The 13,160-nt window shown below is 36.6% G+C and overlaps 1 protein-coding gene across 8 annotated transcripts in view; it reads right to left on the bottom strand.

The window, feature by feature from the left end:
• The window catches only part of TOGARAM1 (TOG array regulator of axonemal microtubules 1), a 115,854-nt gene that overhangs the window by 40,647 nt on the left and 62,047 nt on the right, over positions 1–13,160 (bottom strand). For 6 of the 8 annotated variants that reach the window (XM_015143616.3, XM_077940946.1, XM_077940949.1 and 3 more), the window contains 4 exons: positions 11,236–11,334; positions 9,342–9,517; positions 8,485–8,638; positions 4,111–4,264 (listed from right to left, as the gene is read on the bottom strand). In XM_015143616.3, the coding sequence (XP_014999102.3) occupies positions 4,111–4,264; positions 8,485–8,638; positions 9,342–9,517; positions 11,236–11,334 (583 nt within the window). The remainder of the gene's footprint in view (positions 1–4,110; positions 4,265–8,484; positions 8,639–9,341; positions 9,518–11,235; positions 11,335–13,160) is intronic. The other 2 variants (XM_077940945.1, XM_077940947.1) reach the window with 1 other exon arrangement.

Here is a 13,160-nt window from a genome sequence, read left to right as displayed (position 1 = left end):
CCACAGGCGCCCGCCACCTCACCCGGCTACTTTTTTGTATTTTTTAGTAGAGACGGGGTTTCACTGTGTTAGCCAGGATGGTCTCGATCTCCTGACCTTGTGATCCGCCCGTCTCAGCCTCCCAAAGTGCTGGGATTACAGGCTTGAGCCACCGTGCCCGGCTTATAATTATTTTTATAGTTACATTTTATCTCCTTTGTTGCCTTCCCAACAAAACTTTTGTGTTATTTTACTGGTTACTTATCGGTCTACCTTGAAGTGATATATACTATTTCATATGTAAGAATGGTAAAGCAATACTCCCAGGTCTTCCCTTTGGGCCTTTGTATCAAAATGTCAGACATTTTGCTTCTTTTAAAACTTTTTTTTTTTTAAGAGACAAGGTTTCACTCTGTTGCCCAGGCTGGACTGTAGTGGCACAATCACAGCTCACTGCAGCCTCAAACCCCTGGATTCAGGTGATCCTTCTGCCTCAGCCTCCTGAGTAGCCAGGACTACAGCAACACATCACTGCATCCAGATTTTTAATTTTTTTTTTTCTAGAGATGAGGTCTTGCTATATTGCAAAGGCTGGTCTTAAACTTTTGGGCTCAAGTAATCCTCCTGGCTCAGCCTCATAAAGTGCTGGGATTACAAGTGTGAGCCACCATGCCCGGTCCACTACTTTTATTTTTGAAAGATATTTTCATTGGATATAGAATTCTAGATTGACAGTTTGTTTTTCCTTTCAGTACTGTAAATATCTCACTGAACTGTTTTTTGGTTTGCAGTGTATTTGATAAGTAGTCTGATCTTTGTTCTATATGTAATGTCTTGCCCCCAGCTATTTTTAAGATTTTCTCCATCCCTAATTTTAGGCCTTTTGATTATATCTCCTTTGAAATATTTCTTTTCATGTTTCTTGTGTTTGGTGTTCATTGAACTTCCTAGATCTCTGAGTTTACAGTTTTCATCAAATTTGAACAAATTGTGTCCATTTTTTTTCTGCACATATTCTTTTCTGTCTCCTTCTCTGTCTGGTAACTCCAATTACACATAACTTGAAGTTGTCCCACAATTGACAGATTTTCTGGACTTTTTTTTCAGTCTTGTTTCTCTCACTTTCATTTTTTTTTTTTTTCCTTGAGACAGACTCTCACCCTGTTGCCCAGGTTGGGGTGCAGTGGTACAATCTCAGTTCACTGCAATCTCTGCCTCCCGGGTTTAAGTGATTCTCCTGCCCCAGTCGCCCCAGTAGCTGGGACTACAGGTGTGCATCACCACAACTGGCTAATTTCTATATTTTTGGTAGAGACAGGATTTTGCCATATTGGCCAGCCTACATTGTTTCATTTTGAATAGTTTCAATGGTTACGTCTTCAACTTCACTCATCTTTTATTCTGGAATATCTAACCTATTAATCTCATCCAGTGTATTTCTGATCTCAGACATTATAGCTTTCATCTGTAGACATTAGTTTTGGGTTTCTTATATATATAAAATGTCTCTTTACTTGCTCAACCTTTCCTCTAGCCTCGTTAATGCATGCAATTGTTACAGTTACAATGTCTTTGTCTACTAATTCTATCATCTGTGTCATTTTTGCATTGGTTTCACTTGTTGGCTTTTTTCCTTCTCACTATTGGTTATATTTTCCTGCTTCTCTGCATGCCTGGTAATTTCTTATTGGATGCCAAACATTATAAATTTACTTTAGCTATTTTTGTATTCCTATAAATATTCTTCAGCTTTGTTCTGGGATATAGTTATTTGAAAACATATTTCAAATAAGGAACAAATGTTTGATCCTCTTAGGCCTTGCTTTTAAACTTCGTTAGGTGGGAACCAAATATTCAGTCTATGGTTTATTTTACTACACTATGGAGCAAAACTCTCTCTGAGTATTCTACCCAATGCCCTGTGAATTATGAACTTTTCCTCTCTGCCGGTGGGAACAGGAAGTATTATTAACATTGTATATGCTCCTGACATTGTTCCTTGTAACTTTTTTGAGTGGTTCTTGTTCTGGTCTCAGGAAATATATTTACACGCAGGCACCGACCCATTGTCTGCTATCATTTGAATAAAATCCTCTTATGATCTCTGGAGCTCTCTGTGGAGCTCTATCTGGCACTCTGTCCTGCAAAGTCTAGTCACCATGGCCTCCTCAAACTCTCAGCACCATGTCCATCTCTGCTGCTATCTGCCTGTTTTTCCCTCCTTTAGCTGCAATCTGGAAACTCTCTCCAGAAAGCAAGCTGGGTAATTGTAGGGCTCACCTGGTTTGTTTCCTGTCTCTCAGAGATCTTTCCATAGCCTGGTGAAGAGTATCTTGAAAACTATTGTTTTTTGTTGTTGCTGTTTCTTTGTTTTTGAGATGGAGTCTCACTCTGTAGTCCATACTGGAGTGCAGTGACACGATCTCGGCTCACTGCAACCTCTGCCTCCCAGGTTCAAGCGATTCTTGTGTCTCAGCCTCCCAAGTGGCTGGTACTACAGACGTGCACCACCATACCCCAGCTGATTTTTTGCGTTTTTCAGTAGAGACAGGGTTAGCCAGGCTGGACTTGAACTCCTGACCTCAAGTGATTTGGCCTCCCAAAGTGCTGAGATTACAGGCATGAGCCACTGTGCCCGGCCCTTGAAAACTATTGTTTCATATATTTTGTATAATTTTATTAGATCTTTCATGTATGAAGGCCAATATAGTCCTGTTAATCCATGTTGGCAGGAAGAAGTTCAGGATTTCTTTTCTGGATATGTTAAATTTAAGATGTCTACTGGCATCTAAGTGAAAGGGCCAAGTTGGCTGTTGGATTACTTCTTTTTGAGTCTAGAGCTCAAAATGATACCAGGGATACAGATACACATTTATGAAATATCAGAGTTTAGATGGAATTTAAAGCTGTGAGACTGAATGAAATAATTTAAGAAGGGATTGGCAAACTATGGCTCATGGGCCAAATCTGGCTCCATCAGATTTTTTTAATGAGTAAAGTTTTAATATGTTTTATAAGTAAAGTTTTATAGAAACACAGCTATGCCCATTTGTTTAGATACTGTTTTAAGGCTGCTTTTGCACAACAGAGTTCAGTATCTGCAACAGAGGCATCTGCCCCGCAAAGTCTAAAATACCTATTACCTGGATCTTTACAGAAAAAGATCGCCAGAAAAAGACTGCCCTTGAGCTACAAAATCAATGTACAAAGAGAATGCCAGTGGATTAAATTCTGCAGAACTTCTATTTTTTTTTTTTGAGACAGAGTTTCACTGTGTTGCCCAGGCTGGAGTGCAGCTGCCCAGTCTCGGCTCACTGCAACCTCCACCTCCTGGGTTCAAGCAATTCTCCTGCCTCAGCCTCCCAAGTAGGTGGGACTACAGGCGCCGCCACCATGCCTGGCTAATTTTTTTCTATTTTTAGTAGAGATGGGGTTTCACTATGTTGGCCAGGCTGGTCTTGAACTCTTGACCTCGTGATCCGCCCACCTCGGCCTCCCAAAGTGCTAGGATTACAGGCATGAGCCACCGTGCCCAGCCTGGAGGTTTTTAAAAAATAGGAGATATTATGGCACATTTGAAACTTGATGAATATGCTCTAGAACAGAGGCAAAACTGATGAAGAGGTATAAGATGGGTACAATGAGAGATATTGAAGGAACAAGGGAGGAAATGAGACAAAGGCAGTAAGTGGACGCTCCTGCTGAAACACGTGGGATGCACATTGCCACTGTCTTTTGTCTCCCTTGAGTTATTGGCTGGGCTGGTTGGGTGGCTGCTATAACTGCAATAAGAGCAGGTAGGTATTTCCAGGACAACTAAAAATTATATTTCACAGAGACATACTTTGAGAAACGGTGAAATTTGTAACCCGTTATCAAAGGGTTTACATAATCCATAATAAAGCTAAATTATATTCTTATGGCATGTAAGTTATAACACAACTGGTAATAAAGTACTATTAGGACCAGAGTTCAGCTACATTAATAAGCTGAAAAGACTCTGATGCCTAAGAACTAAATAATCGTTTCTAAAGTTATTTTAATAGAAAATGTGTTTCAAGATTTTTAATTAAATATTTACAGAAAGCTTTAGAACTCTGCTTAGTTTTAAGTTAAGGATGGTGAACTTACCAATCCTCATCAGCCAAAAGCCTCAGGGCTTCTGTCAGTGCTATTTCTGGTTTAGAGAATGGTCGTAGTTCTGATAGATCCATTATTTCTGGACTATGAGTGACAGAAGGCATCCTTTCTTTATACTGTGAAATGACTCCAGTAGATGTTTCACCTAAAACAAAATATATTAAACTATGAGAGAACCTTTTTTTAAAAATGTTTATCTTTTTGAGATGGAGTGTCACTCTGTTGCCCAGGCTAGGGTGCAGTAGTGCAATCTCAGCTCACTGCAACCTCTGCCACCTGGTTCAAGCGATTCTCCTGCCTCAGCCTCCCAAGTAGCTGGGACTACTGGCGCGCACCACCATGCCCGGCTAATTTTTGTATTTTTAGTAGAGACAGGGTTTCACCATGTTGGTCAAGCTGATCTTGAACTCCTGGCCTCAAGCCGTCCATCCGCCTCAGCCTCCCAAAGTGCTGGGATTACAGGCGTGAGCCACCATGCCCGGCCAAGAAGACCTTCATACAAAGGATACAAACATTATTCTGACTACAGTTGTGATGAACATTTATTATGGAAACGTAGTACTATTAGTTTAGTCTTGAGGAAAATTACAGTACCCAGAAACCAAAACTATTGAAAACTTTACTTTTTATATGCAAAATTATTAACAAATTATATTTAATAAAAATATAAGTAGTTTTTCAGTCATGAGTCATAACAAAGTCTGGCTTTATTTTAACAGCTAAAAGTCAAAGAAGCAGTATGATCCCATTTTGTAAAAATGTGGATATATACCTGTTTTATAACTGAGAAGTGAAGATGAAGGTTCATGGCATCTGTATGTAGAATTCTAGTTGATTTTCTCTATTGATATAGAATTAGTGGCCTATTACAAATTCTAAGACCATGTGTAGTAATAAGAATGATGTTTCTTCTGTAATAAGACATTGACCAAGCATTTTCCAGATGTAAGGCACTGTACTATAAGTTGAGAACATAAATCATCCTCTTTGAGTGCTCAGGATAATATCCTTGAGAGCACTGTATAATGCGAGACACATGCAGTGGAGATATTAAAAAGAAAAGGGTCATATAGAATGGGCTTTTATAAGTAGGAAGATTTACTGGCTCTTTTTCCATATTAAGAGATACTTTTAGAAAGGAAATATTAGTCACTAGAAAATAACTATCATCAAAAATTATTTATTAACCATGCTATCTGTGACAAAACGTTACCTGAAATCACAAATATAAGAAATTTCACTTGATGTTGCATACTAATTACATATTCAGAGTTGGTCATTTAAAATCCAAAGGCAACAAGGTGTTAATGATATTAGCTGACATTTATTAAATACTATGCACCAGACCTTGGGATAAATGCTTTGCAAACTTTACTGCATTTAATTATCTCAACAAAGTTGAGGTAGGCATTCTAACTATCTTTATTTGCAGCTGAGAAAATAATTGCGTTTTACAGAGACTAAGAAATTTACTTAAGGTTCCATTGCTAATGAGTGGCAGAGGCAGGACTTAGATCTACGGCCACCATTACCTGTGATCTTCTATAAAGAGGTATAAGACAGAATCTCTGCTTTCAAAAACTTTATCACATATCTAACACAAAAAAGTAAAAAGGTAAAATATGATGCCTTAAATTACTATAGCGTTGAATCAGTACCAGTTTTTGTTATGTGAGGAAGATGATATCCCAATTATATAATAGACCCCTTTCACTTTTTTTTTTGATGGTTCAGATGGACCCTCTTTAGGTTTCATATCTAAGACTAACATGTATAAATAAAATCCTCCAGCTTTGGAATATCCCAATCCTGAAAGAATAGCAAATAAAAAAATAGCACTATTATCATTTATTATCTTCCCTGGTATTGTGCTATGTCCTTCATTTATACTATCTAATTTAATTCATTCAACAACCCTATGTAATAATTATTATTCAGACATTACAGATGAAGAAACGAACGTGGAAGTTTTAAGAATTCCCTTAATATATCTAATCCATTCCCACTCTCATGAAACAATAACTCATTAGAAAGATATACAGATAAACACCAAATTTTCAACCTTGAGATTATAACAATATGAAGTACTATCACCTATCTTTATTTTGTTTTCACCTGAAGAATGTTATCTTGAAAAAGTAGGTGTATAGAATATCAATTGAAAGTAGTGATGCTCAAATGAAGTTTTTTAAAAAAAAAAAACTTCCACTGTTGGCCGGGTGCAGTGGTTCACACATGTAATCCCAGCACTTTGGGAGGCTGAGGTGAGCGGATAATGAGGTCAGGAGTTCGAGACTAGCCTGTCCAACATAGTGAAACCCCATCTCTACTAAAAATACAAAAATTAGCCTGGCATGGTGGTGCACACCTGTAGTCCCAGCTACTCGGAAGGCTGAGGCAGAAGAATCGCTTGAACCCGAGAGATAGAGGTGGCAGTGAACCAAGACTGCACCACTGCACTCCAGCCTGGTTGACAGAAAAGACCCCATCTCAAAAAAAGCAAAACAAAACAAAACAAAAACTTTCACTGTGTTGCAGATTGATTCTTTTATAAAGTACAATAAAAGTGTTGTGGCACTGTCAAATTGTTAAAATAGTTTCTAGAAGCTAAATATTGTCTGTATGTATGTTATCATAGATGAGTAACAAACAGTTCACACAGTCTGTGAAACACACTTTGAGAAGCAGTGAACTGACAGAAAGTTTCTTAACTGGAGACATATCCAATTAGAATTTAGCTATTAAAAATTATTTCTGCTAATATGTTCATAACCACAAATAGAGCTAAACAGCTATACTTTGAGCTGATCAACATAATAATTGTGTAAGCATATTCTTATTTTCAAATATAAGGATGACTTCAAAGTGGTACTCTCCTTATACTTCTCAGAAACCCAATCTTTAAAGCCTACATTATAGGCAAAAATCACAAAATTAGTTGATCCATCAAGAATGAATACCCCCAAATTTATGATTTATTACTATTTGTAATATTTGTACTTCTATTTCTACTCTTCACACTAGCTAAGTTAGGTAGGAAGTTTCGTGGGTTTTTCTCTCCCTGAATTTTATGACAATAACAAATAGTGAATTATGTGAGAATGCTAAGAGGCTTAAGTTTCACAAACACCTACATTTAATGGGTTTTAGGGACATCTTTAGCCACAATGTTACAGGCTAACACCTCTCATCAGGCATACTCTCAACAATTAATAGCTTTCAAAATACAGTTTTCTCCACTTGTTGTATTATAATGGAAATAAAAGCTAGGAAAAACCTCAGATATTAATTTAGGTTAAATCTTTTTTTTATTTTTACCTTCAAGAGAAGTATACTGTCTGTTAAATTTAGAGTATTTTTTGTAACCTTCTTGAGCATTTTGTTGCTATCTAGACTTCAGATGCAACATAAATTTAAGAGTGTTTATTACATTTCACAGTTTCTTAATAATATTAAACAAAACAGTAATTAAGCAATAATAGTTAATGTGTATTATAGTTCACATGATTTTTTATTTCAACATCTGATTTTTCCTCGTTGCTACTATACCTAACATGTATTCAATATTTTAAAAAACAACACCAGGAAACATAGAGCCTATTCTTGACTGAGCACAAAACATTGTAGGTACTCAAGGATAGACTGAATAAATGACAAATGCAATGACCTTTTTGGATCATGATGTAATATAAACCAGTTTCACCATCTCAGTTATCTGCTATAAAATGGGATACCACTCCTCAGCAAAACAGGAATATTTCCAGGGAGTATAGAAGAGATCCTTGAGATAATCTGGACCTTTGAGATAATTAAGATATTCACAGGGGCAGAAAACTGAGGCCGGCTTCCAGGTCACAAAGTTAATTAAAGGCACAACTGAAACTTAAGAAGCCAGGTCTGTCTATTGGCTCCCAGTTCAGTACTCTTTCTGGCATAAATGCACTGGACCACATGTGGTCTCTTCAGCTTAACAAGCATTTGTGACTTTATTCTTTACATCTAAATAAGTGACCTATCTGAATCTGAAAACACTAAAGATAGTGATCATTTTAAACAGGACCCTTTCAATGGAGGGCTGAAGGCAATGTTTTCTTAAAGAGAACTCTTATTTTTTGATAGCCCCACCTCATCTCCAAAAATATCTAAATCTAGAAGGGAGAAACACAATCATTTTTCTTTTTATGAGAAAGCATATTATTTTAATAGTTATATATAATTAAAACAGAAACTGTGGGTCTTGCAAATTTCAGTGTTATATAAGATATTTCATTCTTAGTCATATATTACCCCCAGTGAAACCTCATTTCATCAGCTTTAGACTATTACTAGAAAAAAAAAAAATACCAAAACTTAAATTCCACTTACCTTCAGATGCCATTTTCTCAGTTCCTGTATGTTTCATTCGTTCCCAGGAATTTTTTTCCTTCTTTTCACAATCTTTATTGTGAAACAGTTCTTTCTCTTCTTTTCTCTTTTGTCTCATCTTGTTACAAGTAGATTTTGAAATAGAAACTTTAGCCTGCATGAAAAAGTTGAAAATCTGAAAATATTCAGGGAGTTTGATATTTAAAATATCTTTGTCTCAGATAACTAATTTGTCTCTGAGGATATTAGTCTTTCACTACTTAAGTGTATCCTAGAAAACGGAATATATACATACATATATATGTATATATAGTACACGTAAAATATAAAGTACACAGAGAATAAAAAGTATATTACATACTTTATCCCCAGAATGAGAATGCCTTTATTAAGTGGGAAGGGTGGATAATCTATTATTTAAATGATTAAGGATCAAAATTTCTTTCTTTTTTTTTTGCCCCCCTTGAGACAGTTTCACTGTGTTGCCCAGGCTGGAGTACAGTGGCGCAATCATGACTCACTGCAACCTTGACCGTCCGAGCTCCAGTGATCCTCCTACTTTAGCCTCCCAAGTAGCTGGGCCCACAGGCACGCATGGCTATGGCTACATTTTTGTATTTTTTCTAGAGAAAATAGGCTCTCTACTTTCTGTGACTAATTTTTGTATTTTTTCTGGCCAATTTTTGTATTTTTCCTGGAGACAGGGTTTTGCCACATTGCCAAGGCTCAAAATTTCAACTGTACTAAGGTTTTTAAAATTTTAATCGAAATACTTTCACCACCCCACATCTGATATACACAAAACAATGACATACTGTAAGCTTAAATTTATTCTAATAATTAGCAAATAACCTTACATCTTTTTCATTCTCAACATCAAGATATGATGAAATATTTTGCTGGACTGATCTTCCATAAATCCCTGATGGTGGTTCAATACTTTGTTTAATTGAAAATGTATCCCCATTTTCCACAGAAGATATCACTGATTGGCTGCAGGTTGCTGGTGCTGAACTTAAACTTCCAAATACGCCTGAAATCAACCAACCACCAAATAGTCATTAACTAATTATGTAATGGTAATCTAGATAACACAGTTTAAGGTAAGGTTCTTGCCTTCAAGAATCAAACAACACAATTAATAAGAAAAACTGCTAAATAATTATAAAATATAAAAACAAATACCCTAACAGGGCAATAATATAAGAGGTGCCAGAAGGCAGTTCATGATAATAAGTGAGAGCTGCATATTACAAGTGGTAAGCACACATAAAGAAAAGGTTGCTGTGAGCTGTTTTTGTTTTCTGTTTGTTTGTTTGTTTGTTTCAAGATAGTCTCTCTCTGTCACCCAGGCTGGAGTGCAATAGCACAATCTCGGCTCACTGCAACCTCCACCTCCCAAGCTGAAGCAATACTCCCACCTCAGCCTCCTGAGTAGCTAGGACTACAGACGCACAGTACCAGGCCTGCCTAATTTTTTTTTTTTTTTGGTAGAGATGGGGTTTTGCCATGTTGTCCAGGCTGGCCTTGAACTCTTGAGTTCAAGTAATCTGCCCGCCTGGGCCTCCCAAAGTATGGGGATTACAGGAGTGAGCCACTGCGCCTGGCAGTTGGGTGTTTAAGATGGTTTCAAGGAGCAAGAATTTGAGCTGGGATTTGAAGACAGGAAGGATCTGTATAAAGTAAAGGAGAGAGAGAAATCTATGAGATGGTGATGTTTACATGCAGAGTTGAATGTTTATAAAGCATTTATGTGGAGCGAATAAATGAGCTTGGTTGGGCAAATAAAGGAATAACAGAAAATAAGTTTACAAGAGTAAGCTGTAGCCAATCTGAGGAGGGTTTTAAAATAACTTAATGGGCCAGGCGCTGTGGCTCAAGCCTGTAATCCCAACATTTTGGGAGGCCAAGACGGGCGGATCACGAGGTCAGGAGATCGAGACCATCCTGGCTAACATGGTGAAACCCCGTCTCTACTAAAAAATACAAAAAGCTAGCCAGGCGAGGTGGCGGGCGCCTGTAGTCCCAGCTACTTGGGAGGCTGAGGCAGGAGAATAGTGTAAACCTGGGAGGCGGAGCTTGCAGTGAGCTGAGATCCGGCCACTGCACTCCAGCCTGGGTGATAGAGCGAGACTCCGTCTCAAAAAGAAAATAAATAAATAAAATAACTTAATGAGACTATCAAGCTACGAAGTTAGGAAAAAATTTTCAAGACTTTTATTCTATTTCATCATATTGAACAAAAATAAGATGCATCCCCTCAATGTATACCACTACATTCTAGTTTTCAATTAAAATAGAAAATAGCTTTAAAGGATACTTGCAATAATTTTGTTCAAGGTCCCTTAGCCCCCTTAAAATATATAATGGGAGTTTAATTTTCACTTGTCTAGATTTTGTATGGGAGATAATTACATTGATTATTAAGCTGATAAATAAGGGCTATTTGAATTTAAACTATGCTAAATCTAAGTAAGCTATCCTAAAACTGTCTTAGAAGTACCTAAACTGCAGCAGTCACATAATACATCCCTCTGAAAATTAATGACATGAATTTACTAGTTTCCTTAGAAGATAGAAACGTGAAGGTAAGTATTCACTTCTAATTCTTTTAATGAAGATAGTGTAATATATTTGTAAAAAGAAGTTCCGCTCAACACTTGAATCAAATTCTTTTCTATTCCTTATTGATAGGCTTTGCTTCTATATGGTGAATACATATAATTAAGAAGTGAAATAACTTTGAAATACCTTTTCCAACAACTACTACTGAGTCTTCTGATAAAGTCTTTGTGGATATGAAGTCAAAACTGGAAATTTGCTGTGGATTTGATGATGACCCTGTAAATCCTAAAAAAAACCAAAACAAATACTTAAAAATATTTGCTTATTATGTAGTATCTTAGGATATTGTAACATGGTCTTTTAAAACTGAAAATTTATTTCATACAAATAATTTACCATTTATTCATACATGTTCATTAAGTCATTATTTCATGATAAATGTTTGTAACTGCAATACTAGAATGGACTAGGCACTAGAGAGAAAATAAACCTTTCTTTTTTTTTTTTTTTTTTGAGATGGAGTCTTGCTCTGTCGCCCAGGCTGGAGTGCAGTGGTGCGATCTTGGCTCACCACCACCTCCGCCTCCTGGGTTCAAGCGATTCTCCTGCCTCAATCTACTGAGTAGCTGGGATTACAGGTGTGCACCACTATGCTCAGCTAATTTTTGTATTGTTAGTAGAGACAGGGTTTCACCATGTTGGTCAGGCTGGTCTCGAACTCCTGACTTCATGATCCGCCCACCTCAGCCTCCCAAAGTGCTGGTATTACAAGCGTGAACTACCATGCCCGGCCCCTTCCTTTCCTTAAGGAGTTTACATGTCAGGGTGAGGTGTGAGAGTCATACAAGTGAATTATCACAGCATGATAATCAGGCAACAAAAGTGTAATCAAAAAGGAAATCCACTGACATCAGAAAATGGATCAGGTCAATGTCATAGCAACCTGTACTTTTCTAGGTTAACTTTTATCTTAGTTTCTGATTCTTTATTTACACTCTTTAGTTCCATGGAAATAGGATCTATGTCTAGTTTTGATGATTTCTCCTTCCCAGAGTCTAGTATAGTGTTTGGCACATACCAGGTATTCCATAAATATATGTTAGATGAATGTATCAAGGCAAAAAAAGAAAAGAGAAATATATATTACTTTAGGTTTTACGAAAGAAAAGCAGTTAAACAGTAGTAAATTCAATGAAATAATTGATTTTTAAAAATTAAGCAGAAGATTGTTTTGTTAACTGCTAATGGTAATAGCAACCTGGCTTTATGTGAAAATGGCAAAGATTAAAGAAAGAAATCCACGTAAATGACCATTTTTCATGTATTTCTTCTTTAGTATGGAATAATCAAAATTAGTATACACTTATACAGCACACATCAACTAACAGAAACACGGTTAGCCCAAAAATGTGTTCTGTGACAAAGAGAAAAAAATCTTAGTAAATGGAATAATTTGCTCAACAGTTCACACAAACATAAAATTACACAAACATAAACTATCAAGAAACAAATGGTTAGACAAGTCTCATCAGAAAAAAATATAAAGGACATGTTATCTCCAAGGAGTTTTTCATTTATAAAAGAAGCTGTCATTAACCATTTTTAATATATTTTTATTTTTTACACTATTTTTTCTTAAAGAAATGTTGAAAGAAATATTGTTCATTACGTCTCAATTCTAAAATATATAGAAAAATATGTTTAAAGGCTTCTTCACACACAAATATCATTACATATTTTTTCTTTGTTATAATACTTTCATCTAATTCAAATACAGAGAGAGTAAATAGTAAATCATGGAATCTAGTTTGCTAATACTTCAAGCACCCTCCACTGTCTCAATTCATTAATTGAGACAGCAGACATGATATGGACCATTACAATTAGGAAAGGGCACCTAGGTCCTCCACATAGAAATTAAGAAAACTAATATTAAAAGTGTGAGAGCATAGGGCATGAAGAGAAAAATAGTAAGAGGTAATATAAAATGAAATGAAGCTGATGCAAGATTATTAAGGGTCTTAAAAGTTATGCCATGGGGCCAGACGTGGTGGCTCGTGCCTGTAATCCCAGTACTTTGCGGGGCTGAGGTGGGCAGATCACCTGAGGTC

This window comes from Macaca mulatta, chromosome 7 (assembly GCF_049350105.2).
Source record: "Macaca mulatta isolate MMU2019108-1 chromosome 7, T2T-MMU8v2.0, whole genome shotgun sequence".
Classification (NCBI taxonomy): domain Eukaryota; kingdom Metazoa; phylum Chordata; class Mammalia; order Primates; family Cercopithecidae; genus Macaca; species Macaca mulatta.
This window is presented reverse-complemented; position numbering and strand designations above follow the sequence as displayed.